At 44.8% G+C, this 24334-nt stretch overlaps 1 protein-coding gene across 3 annotated transcripts in view; it reads left to right on the forward strand.

The window, feature by feature from the left end:
• Positions 1–24334, forward strand: part of RBFOX1 (RNA binding fox-1 homolog 1) — a 2041748-nt gene that overhangs the window by 2015267 nt on the left and 2147 nt on the right. For all 3 annotated transcript variants that reach the window (XM_081966089.1, XM_081966090.1, XM_081966091.1), the window contains one exon: positions 10093–10168. In XM_081966089.1, coding sequence (XP_081822215.1) covers positions 10093–10168 — 76 coding nt within the window. The remainder of the gene's footprint in view (positions 1–10092; positions 10169–24334) is intronic.

The following is a 24334-nucleotide window of genomic DNA, read 5'->3' on the forward strand; positions in this document are numbered from 1 at the left end:
ATTTGGTGTACACTACAGCAAGGTGCAGAATTAATCTCCTTGATAAATTCAGCTCTCCCTTATGGTGGAACTCCTCTTTTTTTTTATCACTATAGAAGCAGACGACGTCTGCGGGACTTGGCTCCTTTGAAAGCCACGGCAGGTTAGGGTAAAACCGGATTATCCCTTTTTCTCGCGCGCGCCGTTGAAGTTTTATTAATCCTTTTCTTTCACCCTGCGTGAAGCCCTGGCAAGCCTCTCTGGCATCTTTTGTCATTATCTCTTTGACAGCTGGCCTTGCTCGGCACTCGGAGTTCTAGGTCAGTTCAGATGGCTACTCAAACGTGACAACTTGACAAGATTACGGCAACCGGCCTTCTATAATTTGTAAATAGAGGGAGTTGCGTTCCGATCTGCCACTGTTAATGAAGTGGCAGCCTGTGCGCTTGTACATCTCTGTGTGTGTGTGTGTGTGTGTGAGAGAGAGAGAGAGACAGAGAGAGAGAGAGAGAGAGGGAGAGAAAGAGAGAGACAGAGAGACAGAGAGAGAGAAAGAGAGAGAGAGACAGAGAGACAGAGATAGAGAGACAGAGAGACAGAGAGAGACAGAGAGAGAGAGACAGACAGAGAGACAGAGAGACAGAGAGACAGAGAGAGAGAGAGAGAGAGACAGAGACAGAGAGACAGAGACAGAGAGAGAGAGAGAGACAGAGAGAGAGAAAGAGAGAGAGACAGAGAGACACACAGAGAGAGAGAGACAGAGAGACAGAGAGACACAGAGAGAGAGAGAGACAGAGAGACAGAGACAGAGAGACAGAGAGAGAGAGAGAGAGAGACAGAGAAAGAGAAAGAGAGAGAGACAGAGAGAGACAGAGAGACAGAGAGAGAGACAGAGAGAGAGAGAGAGAGAGAGAGAGAGAGAGAGAGAGAGAGAGACCACCTCTCTTCACTCAGAGGAGAATCTTTTTAAAGATGTGCAAATATCACCAATTCAGCGACAGAATTTTCTGGAAAATGTTGGAGGGTTTTGTTACCTCTCTGAAGTCCCCTGAAACTCCCCACAAATAGGATAGTAATGCTAGAGAAGTAATCTATGAGCTTTGGGCATCTTTATAAGCCGTGGTGGCACAGTGGTCAGAGTGTAGTACTGCAGGCTACTACTGCTGACTGCCAGCTGCCTGCAATTTGGCAGTTTGAATCTCACCAGGCTCAAGATTGACTCGGCCTTCCATCCTTCCGAGGTGGGCCCAGATTGTTGGGCTGACTCTGTAAACCACTTAGTGAGGGCTGTAAAGAGCCATTGTGGTGCAGTGGTTAGAGTGCAGTACTCCAGGCTGCTTCTGCTGACTGCCGGCTGCCTGCAATTTGGCAGATCGAATCTCACCAGGCTCACGGTTGATTCAGCCTTCCATCCATCCGAAGTGGTTCAAATGAGGACCCAGATTGTTGGGAGCAATGTGCTGACTCTGTAAACGGTTTAGAGAAGACTGCAAAGCACTTTGAAGTGGTATATAAGTCTAAGGGCTATTGCTATTCATTCTTTTTTACTTAAGCAGGGCCCCATCCTTCATCCCAGTAAGATGCTTCCATTTTCCCTTAGTCACCGCCAATAAATGGGAGAAATGGTTAGATACTTCTTTTGTCATTATGACATTCTCCAGAGAAGATACTTGTTTTGTATCAAAATAGCTGTCTTCAGAAGGGAGAAAATATCATCTCCCTGGAAATATAGGCCAACTCCCTGCGTGGTGCAGGAATCGAAATGACAGTCAGTCCTTATTTAACAACTATTGTTCAGTGACTGAGGTCATAAAGACAGCGAACAAGTGACATGACCAAATCCTCAAAGTTTGGGCCATCATAGGGTTGTGCGACCAGATTTGGGTATGTGGCAATTGTATATAGTTGGAGCATCCCGTGGACATATGATTGTCATTTGTGACCTTCTCTTTGTTTTCCCCAAAATATTACTTGGGTGGTTAGTTGTGAGGGACATAGCGGCAAAGACTTGATGTTCAGTACCCAAAGCCCACCCTAATTCTATCAGTGCCAGGAAAATAAGCTAACATAGGAGAAAGAATGAAAGTTGTTACTTAAGGCCAGCATTCTAAACCTTGCAATTGAAATTCTAAACCTTTGTGGTTATCATAGTAGGTGAGCTTCTGAGGTTTGTGAATGATCCAACAGAACTGCCTCTAAAATGCTTGATTTTCTCCAGATATATTGAGGCCATGTATCCCAAATGTTTGAGGCACACGGTGGCTCAGTGGCTAAGACTCTGAGCCTGTTGATCAGAAAGGTCAGCAGTTTAGCAATTCGAATCCATAGCCCCGTGTAATGGAGTGAGCTCCCGTTATTTGTCCCAGCTTCTGCCAACCTAGCAGTTCAAAAGCATGTACAAATGCAAGTAGAAAAAAATAGGAACCACCTTTGGTGGGAAGGTAACAGCGTTCCGTGCGCCTTTGACATTTAGTCATGCCGGCCACATGACCACAGAGACATCTTCGGACAGCGCTGGCTCTTTGTATTTGAAACGGAGATGAGCACCGCCCTCTAGAGTCAGGAATGACTAGCACCTATGTGCGAGGGGAACCTTTCCCTTTATCGCAAATTTTAGAAGTCTTGAAATCGGGTCTAAAGCAACATTTGAAGCCTTTCCTTCTCCAGCAAGAATATCTGATTTGAGAAAAGTTCAGAAAGTTTCATGGCCCATTGTAACATTTCCCAAGAGGAGTTTTGCACATTCCTCAACAGTCTTTCCACAGATATGGGGGTAGGGGGTGGTGGAGGATGAAATTTCTTCTTGTTCAAGCTAGCTGTTGACTACATTAGTGCTATTCATTGTTAGAAAAAGAACAAAAACATAATTCACAAAATGGACTACCAGTTTGAACCTGATTATTATTATTTTTGGATTTAGAGTTGATCTGCTTTCATTATTCTTTATTATTTCAAAAAACAGAACTACTTGTTTAATCCTTGAAAATACAGTGTGTAGAAAATTCAGTATACTAGTGCTATTTGGGGGGGAAATTTACATCTATATCTATCTAAGATGATGGATGGATGGATGGATGGATGGATGGATGGATGGATGGATGGATGGATGGATGATGGGTGTGTGGGTGGGCAGGCAGGAATAGATGGATGGATGGATGGATGATAGATATAGAGACAGAGATAGATGGAAGATAGATGATAGATAGATAGATAGATAGATAGATAGATAGATAGATAGATAGATAGATAGATAGATAGATAGATAGATAGGACAAATAGACAGACAGACAGACAGACAGACAGACAGATAGATAGATGATAAATAGATAAGTAGGTAGATAGATAGATGATATAGATACAGATAGAGATAGAGATATGACAGAAATGTGAACAATGTAACATGCAAGGCAATATATTAAACCAAGATAAAACCACAATAAAAGCACCATAACCACAAGAGCCATAGAATTGCAATAGGATAGATGTTGTAATTCAATGTCCAATGAAACTAACCACCTAACTGCCAGGAGCAGTGTGGCTGTGGTGAGATGATATCAGGTAGAATGGGACAATCTACGACAGCCAACTCACTGCAGGCAACTTGTTGCGGGACAATTCAGTAATGCTAATTATTATTAAAATAATTTAAAAATATTTTATATTTTATTTTTTGTCATTCACATTTCATTGTATCCCTCCTTTGGCATCCTTCCTTTAATGATTCTATTCCCTCATTTCTTTGATATTAATGTAACTCTTGTTCCATGGCAAGTTAGTTGGCCATGGTAAGTTCTCTCATGGTGAGTTGGCCATGGCAAGTTGGATGTGGTGAGTTGGCCATAGTGAGTTATCTCATGGTGAGTTGGCCATGGCAAGTTGGATGTGGTGAGTTGGCCATGGCAAGTTGGATGTGGTGAGTTGGCCATGGCAAGTTGGATGTGGTGAGTTGGCCATGGCAAGTTGGCCATGGCCAGTTGGCTGCCGTAAATTGTCCTAGACTCATACCAGGTGCTTGAAATTTCCAGAGTGGGGCATTCTTCAACTATACCCTATGGAAGAGACCACTGCAATTCCTACTGCCTCAAAGGAAGAGGAAATGTTGGCCATACTTTACCTTCTCATCTGTTGAAAATGTTGAACGTCTTTGTTCTGCAGTCTTGTGTGTCGGCTGCTTAGGGTTAATCTCCTCCAGCTAATCATACATTTCTAATCGGTCCTCATTAGAGCCACGGTGGCACAATGGTTAGAATGTAGTCCTACAATTTACTTTTGTTGGCTGCCGGCTGCCAGCTGCCTGCAATTTGACAGTTTGAATCTCACCAAGCTCAAGGTTGACTCAGCCTTTCATCCTTCTGAGCTTGGTAAAAGGAGGATCCAGATTGTTGGGGCAAGAGGCTGACTCTGCTTAGAGAGGGCTGTAAATCACTGTGAAGCGGTATATAAGTGCTATTGCGATTGCTCTTCCTTTTCTCCTTCCTTCCTTCCTTCCTTCCTTCCTTCCTTCCTTCCTTCCTTCCTTCCTTCCTTCCTTCCTTCTTTCCATGGTGGCACAGTGGTTTTAAAGTGCAGTATTGCAGGCTGTCTCTGCCCACAGCCAGGAGCTCAATCCTAACCGGCACAAGGTTGACTCATCTTTCCATTCTTCTGAGGTCGGTACAAGGAGGACCCAGATTGTTGAGGGCTATAGGCTGACTCTGTAAATCGCTTAGAGAGGGCTATAAAAGCACCCTGAAGTGGTATATAAGTCCAAATGCTATTGCTTATGCTATTAGGGTGCTTTGTCACCCAATCTCCATAGGAGATTGCTTCCATAAAGTGCTGCGTCAGCTCATTTCCAACGTAATTGTGTAGAAAGAATGTTTGCGCTAGGGGGAGGAGCTTCCGGAGGGAATGGAGGACTGCCTCTGAGCTCCGCTTAATGCGGAGGGCTCTTTGACGGGCGGGATGCTGCCGACCCTCATTTCCAGCTCGAGGGTCGGGATTTCTGGCACTGAACATACTGGCCCCTGCCCGGGTCCAGGCTGGCCCGTCAGGTCGGTCGGGGAGCCAGGCAGGAGGAGGATAGTGCGCCAGTTGGCGCGGCATGGTGGCTGGCGTTTTTGAGCCGGCATGGCGGCCGGCGTTTTTGAGCCGGAGCGGCGGAGCGGCGACGCGGTAAAGGCCTGAGTGGAGGGGGGAGAGGAGGCTGGAGGAGCCTGGAAGACGGCGGCGGTGGTCTGCTTGACTGAAAGTATTACAGAGGAATGGTGGCGACCCAGGAGAGCCGAGCGGCCCAAATTGCGATCCAGGGGACGCTGAGCTCCAAACTGGCCGGCGTTTGTGAATCTAGACCGGCGAGAGGGCCGCGGGAAGGAGAGCGAGGCCCGAGGGAGGCCCGAGAGGCCCGAGGCGCCGGAGGGAAGAAGGGAAGGAGAGTGAGGCCTGAGGCGCCGGAGGAAGTGGAAGTGGAAAGTGGAAAGATCGGCAGAAGGGCTGCAGGGAGGCCGCAGGGAGGCCAAGGCCCCCCCAGGCCCCCCCGGGCCCAATAACAACGACTGTGGGTGGCCAAATGGACGGAGGACTATTTATAATAAAGGCAGGCCATGGAACGGAGGCGTTGGAACATCAGAGGCCCGTGTAGAAGGTTTGACCCTGTACTCTGCTGTGCTCACTACTACCCCCCCCCCACTCATTTACCACCTACTTATTATGGGCTACCCGCCCTACCGCCCATTACGAACTACCCTTAGCTGCAGCCTTTTATTCACCAGCTGGCTATTTTATTTCCATCAGCCCATCATTTACATCTAGATGTGGACCATCTCCATCAGCCTATCCCCTTGCCAGGACTATCCCCTTGCCAGGATTATCCCCTTAGTGGGAAATGCGGCTGCTAATGCATATTAACATCGACAGCTCCCACTTGATGAACTTGGCCCTGTTCAATATGTTATATACGAGGCTAGACCTGCTACTGCTGCGAGAGTCCCCCCTCTCGCAGTTATGGCCTCCTGCCCTTTCAAGGGCCCACCTTGAGGACGGGTTTATTAACCCAGAGAGGTGGAGGAAGCGCACACTGAGGGGTTTTTTAATTAATTGTCTTTTAAAAATTGTAAGGGGTTCCAGGGATGGGGGGGGGACCAGGTCAGGAGTGATGGTAGAGCCAGGCATCTAGGTGTGATCGAAGGAGGAGGGAGCGGAGTGGGGGAGGAGAGGGAAGATAGCATTCCAGTGCAGGGCTCTCTGATACCAACGGTCGTGGGGAGGGGCAGGTGCGAGGACAGATCAAGAGCGCGTAGTCGGTTGGGAGACCGGGGTTTTTGGTCATACCCGGTCGTTTGTACCAACCCCTGCATACTAGGTGGTCAGGATCTACAGACCCAAGGCCTGAGACTGTTGTTATGCAATGCGAGGTCCGTTGTCAATAAGGCCCCCCTCATCCACGATCTAATTTTGGAGGGGGAGCCGGACCTCGCAGGAATAACTGAGACCTGGTTGGGCCACGAGGGAGGCTTACCTCTCGTGGAAATGTGCCCACCAGGTTATCGAGCATTTCACCAGCCTCGGGCCCAGGGAAGGGGCGGTGGGGTAGCAGTGATTATCCGGGAAGACTTGGAGCCGAGAGAGTTCATTGTGCCGCAGACATCCGGGTGTGAGTCCCTTGTCGTGAGATGGGGCCCAGGGAGGTAGTTGGGCCTGCTGATAGTATACCTGGCTCCTCGCTATACATCAGCGGCCCTGTCTGAACTCCTCGAGCTGATCTCATCGGTGGCGGTTGAGACCCCCAAACTTTTAGTGATGGGGGATTTTAACCTGCCGTCGATGGGAGAAGCGTCTGAGGGGGTTTGGGAGTTCATGGCTTCCATGACAGCCATGGACCTGACCCAATTAATTCAGGGCCTTACTCACGAGGGGGGCCACACGCTGGACCTTGTCTTTGTCTCTGGCCAGTGGACGAGTGATCTGGGAATAGGGGATTCAACTATTATTCCCCTGTCATGGTCAGATCACTCACTTCTCCGACTTGACTTCCCTGGTGCTACCCCCCGCTGCGGGGAGGCGGAACCGGAAGGTATTAGATGGTTCCGCCCCAAGCGCCTGATGGAACCAGATAAGTTCCAGACGGAGCTTGGGCCACCTCCTGTAGACCTGACCCGCCCCCGGGTGGAGGACCTGGTAGACGCATGGAATAGTGCGACTGCCGGGGCCCTAGACTGAGTGGCGCCTTTGTGGCCTCTCCTGCGGCGACGAACCACCCTGGCCCCTTGGTTTACTGAGGAGCTAAGGGTGATGAAATGCCACAAGAGACGCCTAGAGAGTCGTTGGAGATCCTCCCGTTCCGAACTTGACCGAGCACAGGCACGAGCCTATTTGAGGACGTACCTTGTGGCATTAAGAGCGGCCAAACGTCAACATTGTGCCGCTCTTATTGCGTCCGCAGATAACCGCCCTGCTGCCCTGTTTCGGGTGACACACTCCCTCTTGTCTGAGAGGCCGCGGGAAGCTCCTTTACAGGGCAGAGCAGAGGAGTTTGGGAAATATCTACAGGACAAAGTCGCTCAAATCTGGATGGGATGGGCCCCTTTCAGTGGTCCAGTGGAGGCGCCCGAGGCGAGTCTTGAGGGACCATTCTGGGAGGAGTTTGACTCGGTTGCCATCGAGGATTTGGACAGGTTGCGTGGACGCCTGCGACCTACCACATGTTTATTGGACCCGTGTCCCTCCTGGCTTGTACTGGCATCCTGGGAGGTTACACGTGACTGGCTCCTGGGCCTAGTGAACGCTTCGTTGGGCGAGGGGTCTCTGCCGGCCACCTTGAAAGAGGCGGTTGTGAGGCCCCTGCTCAAGAAGCCTTCCCTGGACCCAACGGAGCTAGTTAATTATCGTCCAGTCTCCAACCTTCCCTTTTTAGCGAAGGTTGTAGAGAGTGTGGTGGCACAACAGTTTCCACGTCACCTGGAGGAGAATGATTATCTAGACCCGCGCCAGTCCGGCTTCCGACCCGGGCACAGCACGGAGACGGCCTTGGTCACGTTGGTTGATGATCTCTGGAGGGCCAGAGATAGGGGTTGTTCCTCTATCCTGGTCCTATTAGATCTCTCGGCGGCGTTCGATACCATCGACCATGGTATCCTGTTGCACCGGCTAGAGGGGCTGGGAGTCAGGGGCACCGTGTTATGGTGGTTTGGCTCCTACCTCTCTGGCCGGACGCAACGTGTGTTGGCAGGGGAGCAGAGATCGACCCTGAGCCCCCTCACATGTGGGGTGCCACAGGGGTCGGTGCTCTCGCCTCTCCTGTTCAACACATACATGAAACCGCTGGGCGAGATCATCCATGGCTTTGGGATGGGATATCATCTGTATCCTGATGATACTCAGCTATACATTTCCACCCCGAACCACCCCAACGAGGCCGTTGAAATGATGTCCCAGTGTTTGGAGGCCGTACGGGTCTGGATGGATGGCAACCGACTAAAACTCAACCCCTCCAAGACGGAGTGGCTGTGGCTTCCGGCCCCCCGGTTCAACCAGTTACTTCCATCTCTGGCCATTGGGGGCGAGCAACTGGCCCCCGTGGAACGGGTGTGCAATTTGGGCGTCCTCTTGGATGCCCGGCTGTCCATGGATGACCATGTAACAGCCGTGGCAAGGGGGGCGTTCCATCAGGTTCGCCTGATGCGCCAATTGCGCCCCTTATTGGACCGGGATGCCCTACGCACAGTCACCCATGCGCTGGTGACGTCTCGCCTGGACTACTGCAATGCTCTCTACATGGGGCTTCCTTTGAGATGCACTCGGAGACTGCAGTTGGTCCAGAATGCGGCCGCGCGGGTGATTATGGGGAGGACTAGATACTCCCCTGTAACACCTCTCCTGCGCGAGCTGCACTGACTTCCTGTAGTCTATCAAGTGCGTTTCAAGGTTTTGATTATGATCTTTAAAGCGCTTCATGGCACAGGACCTAGTTACATGCGGGATCGCATCCTGCCCCATACATCCCTACGACCAATCCGCTCACACAGAGAGGGACTTCTTCGGGTGCCGTCCACTAAACAGTGTCGGGGGGCGACACCCAGGAGCAGAGCCTTCTCTGTGATGGGCCCAGCCCTGTGGAATGACCTCCCCCGTGACATCAGGATTACTTCCGATCTCTGCTCCTTCCGTGTACAGCTGAAGACCCACCTCTTTCAATTATCTGGCCTGGCTCAACCGTAATTTTTTCTTATTCCTCCTGACAGTCCTTTTGAATTTTAAATTATGTTTTTATTAATGGGATATTTTAATGGCTGATTTTTAACATTCTTAATGTGATGTAATTTGTTACCTCCTCCGTGCATGTATGTCTTTGTATATGTGTGTATTTGGATGTTTATGTGTTTGCACATATGTCTTTATGTTTTTATATGTTTTATTGTACGCCGCCCCGAGTCCTGTGTGGAGAGGGAGCGGCTAATAAATTCAAATTTATTATTATTATTATTATTATTATTATTATTATTATTATTATTATTATTATTATTATTATTATTATTATTATTATTTTGCAATTCCTTCCTGGCTCTAACCTTTGGGGTTGATGTTGTTTCTTTTTCCTTATATATTTGTGTACACACACACACACACACACACACACACACACAGAGGATACCCGTGCTCTGCTACGAAACTATGTGATCGGGTTTGATAAATTGATACTTACAGCTTGAAAATTAATGAGTAGTTACCATAGGCCTCTCCTCTCCCCTTGTCTCCCTCAGGCATGCCCCACAGAGGCCTCTCCTACCTTATCCCCTTCTCTCCCTCAGTCTAACTCCTTAGCATCACAGCATTTTTCAGGTGGGGAGGGGGAGTAGAATGTCTAAACTCCGGGCCCGCAGGCTGGATGAGTCACGTGCTGGCCATACCCAAGTGGCAGTTGGAACATCTGCCAGTTTGAACTGAGGTAACGGAATGTGAGGCAACTGGAAGTTGGAACAGAGTTCTTTTCAGGTGGGGAGGGGGGGAGTAGTGCCAAATTACAAGTATGTAGGTTGTACAGTTCTGGAGATTTTGTGATGATGCGTGAGTGGTATTTGGCTTTTATATATATTTAGAGAGTTTTTACATTAATCCAGAGTTTTGCTTCCTTTGTAGTTACGGACGACTTTATGCTGCAGACCCCTACCACCACACACTTGCTCCAGCAGCCACCTACGGCGTTGGTGCCATGGTAAGTGTTTGCCTCCTTCTCCCACTACATCCTTCTAACCCGTCTTCCTTTTTCTTCCCTTCGTCTCCTCTGTCCTTAACATGGTTGACATCTCCTCACTTCTCCTTAATTGAATTTGTCTCTTCTGCTAACGGCTGCTAAAATGCCACCTTAAATCTTTCCCCAGTAAACTTGATAAATGTCTTAATTTCTTGGCAACGTAGTGCAATGTAAGTTATTATATATACATTTTTTTTAATTTTGCAAGTATCACCTAGCTTAGCACTTACCTTAATGGAATAATTAGTCATTTTGATAATTAAATCCATCATGAGTAGAAGGCATTCGCGGAGGTGTCCATGCTGCTTACTCCCCCCCCACCCCCCCCAGCCCCTACACCAATTGAATTTATACAACCCTGAGGTCCAAATCTCACCGGTGCTTCTTACAAAAAGCGGAAAACGAGATTTCCGAGCTGGTGCAGGCAGTTAGCCCGCTTCCTGCTATTTCCTCTCAATTAGAGTTAATAATCCAAAATGAGTCACACGGCAAGAGAGGAAGGCTGTATATCTAGCCCATTCTTGACTTTCAGGGAAAACGAAATATCCTGGTTCAGAAGAACCTGCAGTCGTACAAAAGCTAAAATGTACCCATCAAAAACCCACAGGGAAATTGCATTGGAAACCGTTGATCTTTTTCTTTTTGCATTCTGAGCAAACGCCACTCCTGGAGTCAAAACGGAAGCCACATTTTACCATTACATTAAAATAACATGTAAAAAAAAAACCCGAGCAAATATTCGCATCAGCGATGGACAGAAATGGAGGCAAGCTTGCTTGACGTTAACCGAATCCCTCTGGCTCAGAAACAAAACAAAAGACTCAAGCCACAATCATTTTTGTTCACACATTTATTGTGTGTGTTTGTGTGTAAGAGAGAGTGTGTGTGTAGGTGTGCATTCCCACTCAAAAATATACGCCGTATAATTTTCTAGGACCTGGTGTAGAAGTGTTATACCGGAAGCATTGCATTCCTGCCTTAAAATGTATTTCTATTTAAGTAGCCAGGATAGGAGCAACAGCCCTTTACTTATGAGGCCAAATCAAAATAGAAAAGAGTGAAGGAAATAATCCGGGATAAAAACAAAGCCTTAGACCAGCGATGGTGAACCTTTTCGACACCGAGTGCCCAAAAAGGAATGTGCGTGCATGCGTATCCATGTGCTCATGCCAGAGCACCAGAAACCCAAAAACCAGCTGGCTGGTGCATGCATGCCTGTTTTGGGGGCATTTTTCTGGCTGTTTTCAGGCTGTTTTCTGGGCCATTTTTAGGCTGTTTTTCAGGCTGTTTTGGGGATGGTTTTTTGGGGCCATTTTCAAGCTGCTTTTTGGCCCAGAAAATGACCCGGAAAATAGCCCAGAAAATGGCCTCCAAAAACAATCCGGAAAACAGCCTGAATAACCCTTGTTTTTGGCTGTTTTCAGGCTGTTTTTCTGAGCCATTTTCAGGCTGTCTTTTGGGCCTGAAGATGGCCTGGAACATAGCCTGGAAAGTGGCCTTCAAAACAGCCCAGAAAACAGTCTGAAAGTGGCCCAAAAACGGTCTGGAAAAGGCCCAAAAGACGACCTGGTTTTTGGCTGTTTTCAGGCAGTTTTCCGGTGCTCCGCGCCTGCTAAGACCAGCTGGCCAGTGTGCCAGAAAACAGAACAGCAGCTGGTGATGGCGAACATGCCCACAGAGAGGGCTCTGCATGCCACCTCTGGCACACATGTGATAGGTCTTAGACCATGTAGCTGTATCATCCTTACAACGTTCCCCAGTCAAATTTGCACTGTGTTCTTCAGAAAGAAGGCCATTTTATATGTGATATCCCTAAGTCCTAACCACAAATAAAATACGGGTAATTCTCAACTTACAACAGTTTGTTTAGTGATCATTGGAAGTTACAATGTTCCTGAAAAAAGTGACTTATGACCATTTTTCACACTTACAACCATTGCAGCATTCCCATGATCGCCTGATCAAAATTCAGATGCTTAGCAACTGACTCATATTTATGACGGTTTCAGTATCTCGGGGTCATATGATCCTTTTACGACCTTTTGGCAGGCAAAGTCAACGATGCCAATTACTTTAGCAACCATGTAACTTACTTAACAACCATGTTACTAACTAAACAACGGCAGCGATTCACTCACTAAGACAAGAAAGGTCATGAAATGGAGGCAAAACACACTTAACAATTATCTTGCTTAACAACAGAAATGTTGGGCCTTAATTGTGGTCATTGTCAGCTGTCCAGCTAGAGAATCCAGAAAAGGAACTCTTGGGACATTTTGCTTCCCAAAAGTAAAACTTTATTGAATACTCTACATTGGCACAGAAGAAGCAAAACCAGCTCTGGTTTTCTCACGCACAAAAGCTCACATAGTTCAACTTGCTTTTTCTCCCTTGTCCTTCTCTCTCAGTCCATTGCGTTGTTCAATTGCATCTACTTCTTTTGTTATGGGAGCAGTCCAGATTGTTCAAACACCTGCACAGCCTGGCCCTGAGGGTGGTAGCAGGGTCTCACAATCTGCAGATGGAGTCTTGGCATTCCATTCCCACCCTGACATTCCAACACACACACACACACGATTGTTGTCAAGCTGAGAGTGAAGACACAACTAACTGAAAGATGCAAACAGAAGAACTCTTCTGAGTTTCTCCTGAGATGCATATGCTGCTGAACTGTTCTTCATAGCCATGGTTCAGGATAATGTTCTGTGACAGGCAATCAGTCAATACATGTGCTAATGCCTCCGTCACTACTGCATCGCATATATGTTCAAAGAAAAAAGGAATTTGATTGCATCTTTCCTCTTTTATCACAGTGCCTAGCTATTCAAATCTCAGATGGGCAAATACCCTCCTAAGATACTGTACTTGGGCATTCTAATAAGTACATATTTTTCAATCTGAAAAATGCATTTATAATTACTCATCTATTCAGCATGCCAGCGTTACTGAAAACAATGGTATCTTTTTGAGTTTCTAAACGAAGGATTCTTGGTGCAACAATTTTCTTAACCTTTTGTCCAGTCACTGCTTAAATAAGCCCACAACACCTATTGAATAGAGTAGAGCAGAGCAGAACAGAACAACAGCATTGGAAGGGACCTTGTAGGCCATCTAGTCCAACCTCCCACTCAAGCAGGAGACCCTACACCATTCCTGACAGATGGCAATCCAGTCTCTTCTTGAAAGCCTCCCAGAATGAAGCTCCCACAACTTCCGAAGGCAACTTCTGTTCCATGGGTTGATTGCTCTCACTGTCAGAAAGTTCCTCCTTATTTCTAGGTTGAATATCTCCTTGGTCACTTTCCATCCATTATTCATTATCTGGCCTTCAGGTGCCTTGGAAAATAGCTTTGACCCTGCTCCTCTCTGTGGCAGCCCCTCAAATATTGGAAGACTGCTTTCATGTCTCCCTGGTCCTTCTCTTCACTAGACTAGCCATGCCCAGTTCCTGCAACCATCCATAGTATGTTTTAGTCTTCAGTCCCCTGATCTGGATGTTCTCCAAGCTTCATGAATTTTATTCCCAGAGTTGGGAATAATGTTGATGCTATCTAGGAATCTAGGGAGTCATACCCCGCACACTGCATCTGAGTAGGGCATTGAGAGACTGGACCTTGATGAGTAATTGAAGGCTGATGGTCTACTGAATTAATCAGCTGGTTGATTATGTGCCATCTCTGCACCTTTTCTAGAGTCCCAATATCTTTTTTTATAGTGTGGTGACCAAAACTGGATGCAGTATTCTAGGTGTGCTCTTACCACATGTTTAATTGTTAAACTTGATTAATTGATTAATTGTTCTTAGTGTCAGGAAATTTCACCTTATTTCTAGGTTGGTTCTTTCCTTGATTACTTTCCATCCATTGCTTCTTTTCCTGCCTTCTGGGGCTTTGGGGAATAGGTAGAGCCCCTTTTCTTTGTGGCAGCCCCTCAAATGTTAGAACACTGCTATCATATCACCCTTAATCCTTTTTTTTCTCTAAACTGGCCATGTCCAGTGCCTGCAACTGTTCTTTATATGTTTCACTCTCCAACCCCCTAAATCATCTTTGTTGCTCTTCTCTGCACTCTTTCCAGACTCTCAACATCTTTTTTATAGCAGGATGACCAAAACTGGATATAATATCTCTGTATAGTAAAGTTATCTTTCCGTAGTAGTTGAGAAATTACGTTATTTCTCTCAAAATCTAACTATCCTGATTTGGTTTATTTCAGTAGACAGAGCACATATTGCAATCGAGTTGAGTCTGGGCTCCTTTAAAATGGATTATCTTTCTTTTATTTTTTTTCTTCTTTTCATTCCGAATATACCTTTGGGCAAAACTGTGCATCAAACCTACCATACTAGTAGACGTTATAAATATTGATGTATTAAAAGCTATGTTGCCCTGGGTTATAACCTTTGCAGTTAAAAAAAAATACACATAGCCTGCTCTGTGACATTGGCCAGTGTCCTGGAAAACACAGCACTTCCTCTTTTTTGCCATTTATTTTTTATTCTCTTGCATACCATTTTAAGTATACATTCACATAATTGAAATTAAATAAGTTAGCAACAGATGAAGAGATGATTAAAAAGATTCTAGATTGTGCAAAGATGAACCGGTTGACACTGAAAATAAAGGATAAAGAGGAATCGGTGTACCTCAAGATATGGGGAAGATTTTATGATTGGCTAGAGAAAGGAAGCTAGAAAAGAAAGTAAGGAGAAGATACAGAACTCAGATGATGCACTATTAAATGAAAAAGGGGGGAAGATGGGGAAAACAGAAAAGAAAATATTAAATATGCAAGTATATATTCAAGAGCAAGATATAAAGGGGTGGAAAACATAGTTAGGATAGATTAGCGAAGGTAAGGGAATAAGAAATGATACTAAATTATATTTGGGTTTGCAGAAATACCATCCCGAGAAAACATAAACTGTGATTTGAAAGAGACACAGGTAACAACAGAAAAAGAAAGGGAGAGAGGGGGAGAGAAGGAGAGGAAGAGGAGGGAAAGAAGAAAGAAGTAAGGAAAGGAGGGTGGAAGGGAGAGAAAGAGAAGGCGAGAGGATAGGAAGGGGAAGAGGAAGAGTAGGAGTAGGGGAGAGGTAAGGGAAGAAGAAGGGGAAGGAGAGGAGGAAGGAAGGAAGTAGAGGAGGGAGGGAGGGAGGGAGAAAAGAAAGGGAAAATAAGGTGGTGTTACAACAGGTGGAAGGCATGGTAAATAAAGCAACCCAAACTGTATATTATAACCTATGAAATGGAATAACAAATGCATAAGAATAACAAATGTAAAGAAGAATCACAATTATGTCAACACAGCACTTCCTTGAAAGTGTGAAAGTCTATGAAATTATCCTGAAACAGTCTGAGGCCTCTTTTCCATAACAAGGTTATGGTGTCTCCCTTGTTACTGAGGGAGAAGAACACACTGCACATAATTGATTCCATTTCTAGACTGACCAATATGCCCAGTTCTCTAGGAAGTGTACAACATATTAAAATGGATTATATTTCTTTAAAAGGGATGTGGTGGCTCAGTGGCTAAGACACTGAGCTTGTCGATCAGAAGGTCGGCAGTTCAGTGGTTTGAATCCCTTGCGCCACGTAACGAAGTGAGCTCCCGTCACTTGTCCCAGCTTCTCCCAACCTAGAAGTTCAAAAGCACGTAAAAAATACAAGTAGAAAAATAAGGACCACCTTTGTGGGGAGAAAACAGCGTTCTGTGCACCTATGGCGTTTAGTCATGCGGGCCACATGACCAAAGAGACATCTTCGGACAGCACTGGCTCTTCAGCTTTGTGTTTGAGCTGGGGGGCCAGGGTTGGCATGGCCAGCTTGACGTCACTCATGTTAGGGGGACCTCTAGTGGCCAAGTGCTAAGGCAGGACTTCCCTCAGACCCTCCCTCCCTCTCGTTATAATCTCCTTCCTTCTATCCTTTTCTTCTTTTTCCTTCCCTCTTCATTCTCCTTTCTTATTCCTTCCCCTCTTCCATTCTTTTTCCTTCCTTGCTCTCTTCCCATCTTCCCTTCTTTTTCTTTGTCTTTCCACTTTCTCCCTTTCCTGCTCCTTCTTAGATGCTCCCGTGCAAAAGGGAAAACATTTCTCCTTCTGTTTGGTTTTTAGCTTGTTTTGCTAGCCCTCTGCCAATGAAAATGAAGCTCAAGGTGCCATGATGGGCTGCCAGACTCTGTTGTGGCCCAAAATGAGATCCCTTTTCACTGGCGTGGTGGGCTGTTTCTTTGCAGTTTTCAGGGTGGCCCCATGTGCCTGATCTAAGCACCCCATGGACCAAATCCAGCCCACGGGCCTTGAGTTTGACACCCCTGCCCTAGTTATTTAGAGATTATTTAACAAAAGAGCACAGTGGCTCACGTGGTTAGGATGCTGTGTTGAAGGTTCAAACTACAAATGTGAGGCGGGGTGAATTCCCGTCCTTCTCTCCAGCTCCTGCCAGGGACATGAAAGGGGCCCCAACTGGTCATCCCCCAAGCAATGTTGATATCACTGGCTTATCCTTTCAATCCAGAAGCACCTCGTTCCTTTCGACACGAATGGAATTTAACAGTGATCTTTTTTATCTAAACTGAATACTGCATCCAGTTTTGGTCGCCACGATGTAAAAAAAAAATGTGGGGACTGTAGAAAGAGTGCAGAGAAGAGCAACAAAGATGATAAGGGTACTGGTGGCTAAAACATATGAATAAAGGTTGCAGGAACTGGGAATGTCTAGTTTAATGAAAAGAAGGACTAAGGGAGACATGATAGCAGTCTTCCAATATCTCAGAGGCTGCCACAAAGAAGAGGCAGTCAAACTATTCTCCAAAGCACCTGAGGGTAGAACAAGAAGCAATGGGTGGAAACTAATCAAGGAGAGAAGCAACTAAAAACTAAGGAGAAGTGTCCTGACAGTTAGAAACAATTAATCAGTGGCACAACTTGCCTCCAGAAGTTGTAAATGCTCCAACACTTTTTATTTATTAAATTTATAATTTATTAAATTTATAAACCGCTCCCTCTCCCCGAAGGGACTCGGGGCGCTGTACAGACAAAGGTTAAAATACCATATACATAGAAAGACATCAGAACCCCGTAAAAACACTGGGAATTTTTAAGAAGATGTTGGATATCTGTTTGTCTAAAGTGGTGTAGGGTGTCCTGCCTAAGCAGGGGGTTGGACTAGAAGACCTCCAAGGTCCCTTCCAACTCTGTTATCCTATTCTATTCTATCCATGTGATCACACTTGTAGGCATCTCCTCTTTTAAGGGTAGAACTAGAATAAATTATTTTAACTGTTCCATAAAGCCACAGCATTTTTCATCCCATATAATTGTCCACACAACTTGATGGGTGGACTTGAAGATCTAAGGAGAAACCTTCACATTATTCTCCATGTGTATGGGAATACTATTTAAGCAGTTAAATTAGTTTTGTGGGAGAGAAAAAAAAAACTTGTCACCCAACAAGGGCTGGCTTTTAAGTGATTTGTCTTATAATGTTTTGTAAAATTTCACTGGTAGCACATCCAGCCCTGGTGTTTTCCATGTTTTTGTTTTTTAATCCCTTCCATCCCTTCCATCATTGTTATTCTCTTTTCCAGTGTCCTTTTCAATTTTTCTGGAATCTTGGGTGTTTCCACTTTTTCTAAATATTGTTTTATCTTTTCCTCTGCAAACTGTCTCACATTAGTATAACTTCTTATAATATTTTTCCAATATTTCTTTTCTTTTCTTCATTTTGGTAGCATATATTTCCTTTGTGGTCTATTAGTTGATTTATATATATATATATATTTCCTTTCTCCTTTTTCATCTTATATGCCAACCATCGTCCTGGTTTATTTGCATTTTCAAAAACTTTTGTCTTGTTGATCTTATTTTATCTGCAACTTCTTTATTTTGCTTTTAAGTGATTTGGAGGACAAAAATGGGGAAAGTATCTTTTCCAACAGTCTAGAAATGAAAATAAACAAATCACAAAGTGATGGAAAATTTTTATTAAGGACTTTTTTCTTTTATTTGGAAATACACATCTTTTTGAGAAATTAAACCTCCAGAGATCAATATCTCCAGTATCTTTTCTCAGGAACGGCCCACTTTTTGACAAAAGAAACATGTTCAAAATGTTCTGAATTGTTAAGAAACAGATCTTTTGACCGCTATCCCCAAAATTAGTTGAGATTGGGAGCGGTCAAACAAGGAGACGGCACAAGGAGTGTTGCAGTTGTTAAGCAATCTAAAAAAAATGAATTAGATAAGGGTCTCTCTCCTTTTCAATTTACTGAGATTTTTTTTTAAAAAAAATAAATTTAGCAATCAGTGGACAAAATTGCAAAAAGTTTTTTTTTAAATCTTCCGTGTGTGTGTGTGCGTGCGTGTGCATGTGTGTGTTTCCACAACTGTCGACTTAAATTTTCCTCAGATTTTCATTTTACCCACTGAGTTTGAGTGAATTATTTGGTCCCATTTCATCAACCAATTTGTGGTCTTCTTCTCTCTTTGGAAGGAAAAAAAAAACTTAATAAATGCATTTCCGTAGGCTGGTTTTCAAAATAACACTACTCTTGAAAAGATCGCATCCGTTCATAAAACATAGCGAATAGCATAGCCTGTTATAGCAATAGCAATGGCCCTTAGTCTTATATACCGCTTCACATTGTTTTACAGACCTCTCTAAGCAGTTTACAGAGTCAACATCTTGCCCCCAACAATCTGGGTCCTCATTTTACCAACCTTGAAAGGATGGAAGGCTGAGTCAACCTTGAGCTGGTCAGGATCGAACTGTCAACAGAAGTAGCCTGCAGTACTGCATTCTAACCACTATGCCACCATGGTATAACAGAATAACAGAGGTGGAATGGATCTTGTAGATTTTCTAGTCCAATTTCCTGCTCAGGCAGGAAACCCTATACCCACGATGGCCAATCTATGCCATGTGTGCCAGAGGTAGCATGCAGAGCCCTCTCTGTGGGCATATGTGCCTTTGTCAGCTGCTGTTCTGTTTTCTGGCACACGCATGCCTGTTGACCAGCTGCTCTTTGCGTGTGCCAGAGCCCCATAAACTCCATAAGCATGAGCGTGATGGAAACCCGAAGACCAGGTGGCTGGTGCACACATGTGCACTGCCCAGCTGGTCCCAAAGTTTATGGTGCGCACGCATACATACATTCCAGGTGCGCAACACGGTGCCAAAAAGTTTCGCCATCACTGCCCTACACCATTTCAGACAAATGGTTGTTCAATCGCTTCTTAAAAACCTACTAATTATTTACATTGCTGCATCTAATTATTGAGCTGTTGTCCACTTAGACTTCATGCATTTAAATTGTGCTACAGCTTTAGGTAGCGTCATTGTAGCAAAGTCTTATAAAATTATTGGATAAAGGAAATTTCTAATATCTGCCCTACTGCACTGCCGGTTCCAAATAAAATTTTGCAGAACTAAATGTGATTGTTCCAAATAGCATCCAAAAGTAAATCAGAGTCCAAGGCAAAAGATTCCTCAAAGTTCCAATTTATTAAGAGAGCCATGTTGGCACATCTGGGAAAACCTGAATCTGAAAGCTTCCCAGTTTTCCCCACCCAGTTGAAAGTTCAAGATCTTGCCCCCCACACCCACAAGTCCATCCCATGGTCCAATCTCCCACTGCCATGCTGGCAGGTCCACCCATCCAATTCCGGTCAGGTGCAGATGTGCAGAGACAAAGGATGACCTTGGCTTTCTAGAAAGAATTTTGTTATGGCTACATAGCATCTAACTCCGTACAATCCCCCCCCCCATTTCCCCACAGTAGAAAATGCATAGTAGAATAATAGAAAGTGTGGCAGGCCAAGGATCCAAAAGAAAAGATGGCTGCAGGCCTGACACTAAGATCATATTGCTGAAGTTCAGCAAGCAACCAAAACCTAATAAATTCACAGAATGAGCAAACATAATTCGAAGCTCCGTAATTAATTAATCTATCCCACCATTTTTATTTTTATTTTTTGTTAAAGGAACATCTCTATGCAGGAGAAGGAGCACCACATACCATGTGAAATATGAGCACCTTCAATCTCCAGCTGCTTTCATCCAAATGATCAAAGCAGCATTGGGGCCCAAGGTTCACAGCTGTGTGGCCAGCGCCAGGACACTGCTTTCATCATTTTGACTGGCAGATGCCAATGATGGGAGGCCTCTCTTTGGTTCACAGCGAAGCTTTTGAGAACCCAAAGCTCTGTGCGCCAAGTGACTCCCCATTGCCAACGGAAAAGCTAATGATGGGGCTCCATGGCAGAAATCTGAGCCCCCAGGTGTCCTTAAGAAACTTGGGCTATATGTACTGTAGACAGTGATGGGATTCAAATAATTTAACAACCGGTTCTCTGTCCTAATGACCAGCTGGGTAGGCATGGCTTGGTGGTCATTTGACTGGGTGGGTATGGCCAACTCAACATCACTCAGGTTGATGGGTGCTTCGCCTTAGCTGTTACAATGCAATAAGAGTTAACCGGAGAGGCAGTTTCTGTAAGCAGGGCAATAAAGATTATACTAGAAACAACACCAGAATGTTTCCTTCCTGCCTTCCTTACAGGATTAGCCCTGTCAAGTGGGGGGGAAAAAAAGGAGATTTCTTCCAACAACCGGTTCTCCGAACTGCTTAGAAAGTTAACAACCGGTTCTCCCAAATAGGTGTGAACTGGCTGAATCCCACCACTGACTGTAGACCCAAGAGCATTTATTCCTTGGACTATGCACAGTTCACAAATGATTCCAAAGCAGTTCACACCTCTCTCATGCACTGTGGCTCACTACTCTTCATTAATCAGCTCCTCCCCTTTATATGAGCCAAAAGAGGGAGCAACTGCCCTGTAGAAAATAGGCATCTATTGATCTATCTGTCTGTCACTCCATCCATCCATCCACTTATCTAGCCATCTATCCTACAACAATACATTCCTTGCACTAATTAGACTGTATTTATGTATGTACAGTATATAATATGTACATACATACACACACACACACACACACACACACACACACACACACACACACATATATATATATTTGTGTTGTATTTGTACTGATAAATAAATAAAGGGAGACTAGTATAGTTCTATTTCGAGCTTATTTCGAGCTTACCCTTATTGGGATTTGAACCTATGGCTAGCTGATGAGAGCTAATTAGCTCGAAATAGATCTATACTAGTCTCCCTTTATTTATTTATCAGTACAAATACAACATATATATATATATATATATATATATATATATATATATATATATATATATATATATATATATATATATATATATATATATATATATATATATATATATATATATATATATATATATATATATATATATATATATATATATATATATATATATATATATATATATATATATATATATATATATATATATATATATATATATATATATAAGGCAACATTAAAAATAAAAATATGGTTTTCTGCCTGCATGGTCTTCTGTGATGAGCCGAAGGACAGAAAGAGGGAGTAGTGACCTTCCTCCCATATTTAGGCATACCAGGGGTTGTAACACACACACATACATACATACACAGTCTGCCTTGCCGTATAACATCCAACTGCCTTGCAAGTTAACTTCAATAGTAATTTTGCTACAAACCAAGACTTACTCATTGGCAGGACTGCAGGTAAATCCTAGATCCATGCTGCAAGCTGGCTCTTGCATCTACAGTTCCACTCATGCACCATCTGCACAAGATCATCTAACTAATGTACAGCGGGTAAGGTTGACGAATCAACAATCAATAGAGCCAAGTTGGACAGGTAGAAGGTCAGCAGCTCATGCCAGGAAGGGAAATCCAGTTGACTTCTGAGTCCAAGTATGGCTCAGCTTGTCTACACCCTCTACAAACATTGTAAGAATTTCTCACAAATGAAGGTGAATCCCAAGAAAATGTAGAAGGATCCAATCTGGGTTGGCCACCGGGACTAGAAGTTTTAGTCTACTACTCTGCTACTAAGGTTTTTGGACGAGCAAGCATAAAACCAGCCAGGGAAGTGATTGAAGCCTGGGAAATGGCCCCTCTTTGGTCAACAAGAGTGCTGATTTACAACCAGCTTAACAAGTACTTAGGAGCCAATGACTTAATAGCCAGTCATCAACACCCTAATCAATATCTAAAAAGTCACATAAAACAGGCACCATAGACAGAATAGCCCAAAGCACACATTCCACTAGAGACAAGTTCCCTGAGGATGGGATCCAGCACGAAAGCTCGGAAGACTAAACTTCTAGTCCTGGTGGTGACCGACCCAGATTGGATCCTGTAAGAATTTCTCCCCAGGCTTTGCCATGGTCCTGAGTCAGCAGCATATGAATATCACAAACAAACAGATAAATTGTTTATAGATTTGTTTGTAGATTTGAGTGGCCTGCAGAGCTGGAGTACAACATTTTTTTTTTCTGGGCCAGTTGCTCCAATTGTACATTTGAATTGGATGCTGGCGGAGGGGAGGACAGTCACCAAAATAGAAGTCAGGCCGGGGTGAAAATAAAACATTATTTACATTTTATTGCCCTTTGCAGGGGTGGGGTTGAAAAAGTTTAGCAACCAATTCTCTGCCTGGGTGGGCGTGGCCATGGGGGCGTGGCTTACTCATCTTCCTGCACCACGGCGAGAAGAGGCATTTTTGTCCTCCCCAGGTTTCCAGAGGCTTTCCTTGAGCCTCCGGGAAAGTGAAAATGGCCTTGTCCACCGTGGTGCAAGAGGCCCATTTCTGGACTTCCGGGAGGCCTGTTTCCCACCTTCCCAGAGCCTCTGTGTGGGCCCTGCACTTACTTGGCATGATAAACGGGCTCCATGGAGACTCCTGGGAAGGGCGGCCCCACCCATGTGTTTGAGTGGCAGTGAGTCCTTATGAATGTGTAGCTGTTTCATGGAGGCAGAACGGTTAGGTCAAGGTTTGGGTTAGAAGGACTCTTAGTTCAAGGCCACGTTCAACCAGAGGAACCCAACCATGGAATGACCCTAGACCAGGGGTGTCCAAACTTGGGAACTTTAAGACTTGTGGACTTCAACTCCCAGAATTCCCCAGCCAGCCATGCATGGCTGGCTGGGGAATTCTGGGAGTTGAAGTCCACAAGTCTTAAAGTTCCCAAGTTTGGACACCCCTGCCCTAGACAGTCACCCCTTCTCAGCCCGACTGACTTCAGAAGGGTATCTCTGATAAGACAAAATGAAGGGTGATCCCCTCTTTAAACATCTTGAGTTTTTGAAGAAAGGCAGGATATAAAGCGAACAAACAAATAAAATACATCAGACACTTAGTCGGAGCTTCTACCCCACAACTACTCATGTACACTGAATTTATCCTTTACAAGATTTGCAGAATGTATTGAATGAATAATGAAATATGTTGAGTGGTCATAATGTGTTAAGACAGCCAGGCCTATAAGGAGGGAAGAGGCCTAACCATGGTTTAAAAACCACCAAGCAATGTTGTGCAAACACTGTTTGACAGTCCCCAAAGATAGAATCTGGGGACTAACTTTGGGCTACACCAAGTGAGCAACCCCAAAAGTGGGACGTCCGTGAGTTAGAGCTTCTCTTGAGACCAACATAGCCTCACAGAGAGGCTGGGATAAGGGGGAAATGATCCCATGTAAACCATCATGAGCTTCTTCAGGGGACACAAAATATAAATATCATAAATAAACGTGAGAGAGACATTGGCAAGATGCACCCTATCAAACTTCTGAAGATGAGGGAAACCCAGGCGGTAGGTTTAGTGCCAAACGCCTCAGCAGGGAGCCATTTTAGTCAGGGAGGCTACAAAGTTAATGTTGATGCCCAGAAAACGGTTGCTTTGTGTCATTGATTGAGTGTAGCGGAGGGGCAAGCACAGGTACAGAAAGCAGCTTTTGGTGCGTTAACGGCTCAAGTAATCTCACACTTTTTTTTCTGCAGCCCATTTAGCGATCCTCACAGTTGTGTTCAGTCTGCATTTCTAAGAGAAATGAGCTGATCTGCGCCAACTGAAATATCACCACAGTGGCCAGGCTGCGATCCTGCCAAGGGGACATTTATTTGAACTTTGCACAGCGCTTTTCAGCCGAAAAACAAACAAACAAACAAAAAAAGGCTCAACAGTACCC

The sequence above is a fragment of the Natrix helvetica genome, assembly GCF_964273705.1.
Source record: "Natrix helvetica genome assembly, chromosome: 13".
NCBI lineage: Eukaryota > Metazoa > Chordata > Lepidosauria > Squamata > Natricidae > Natrix > Natrix helvetica.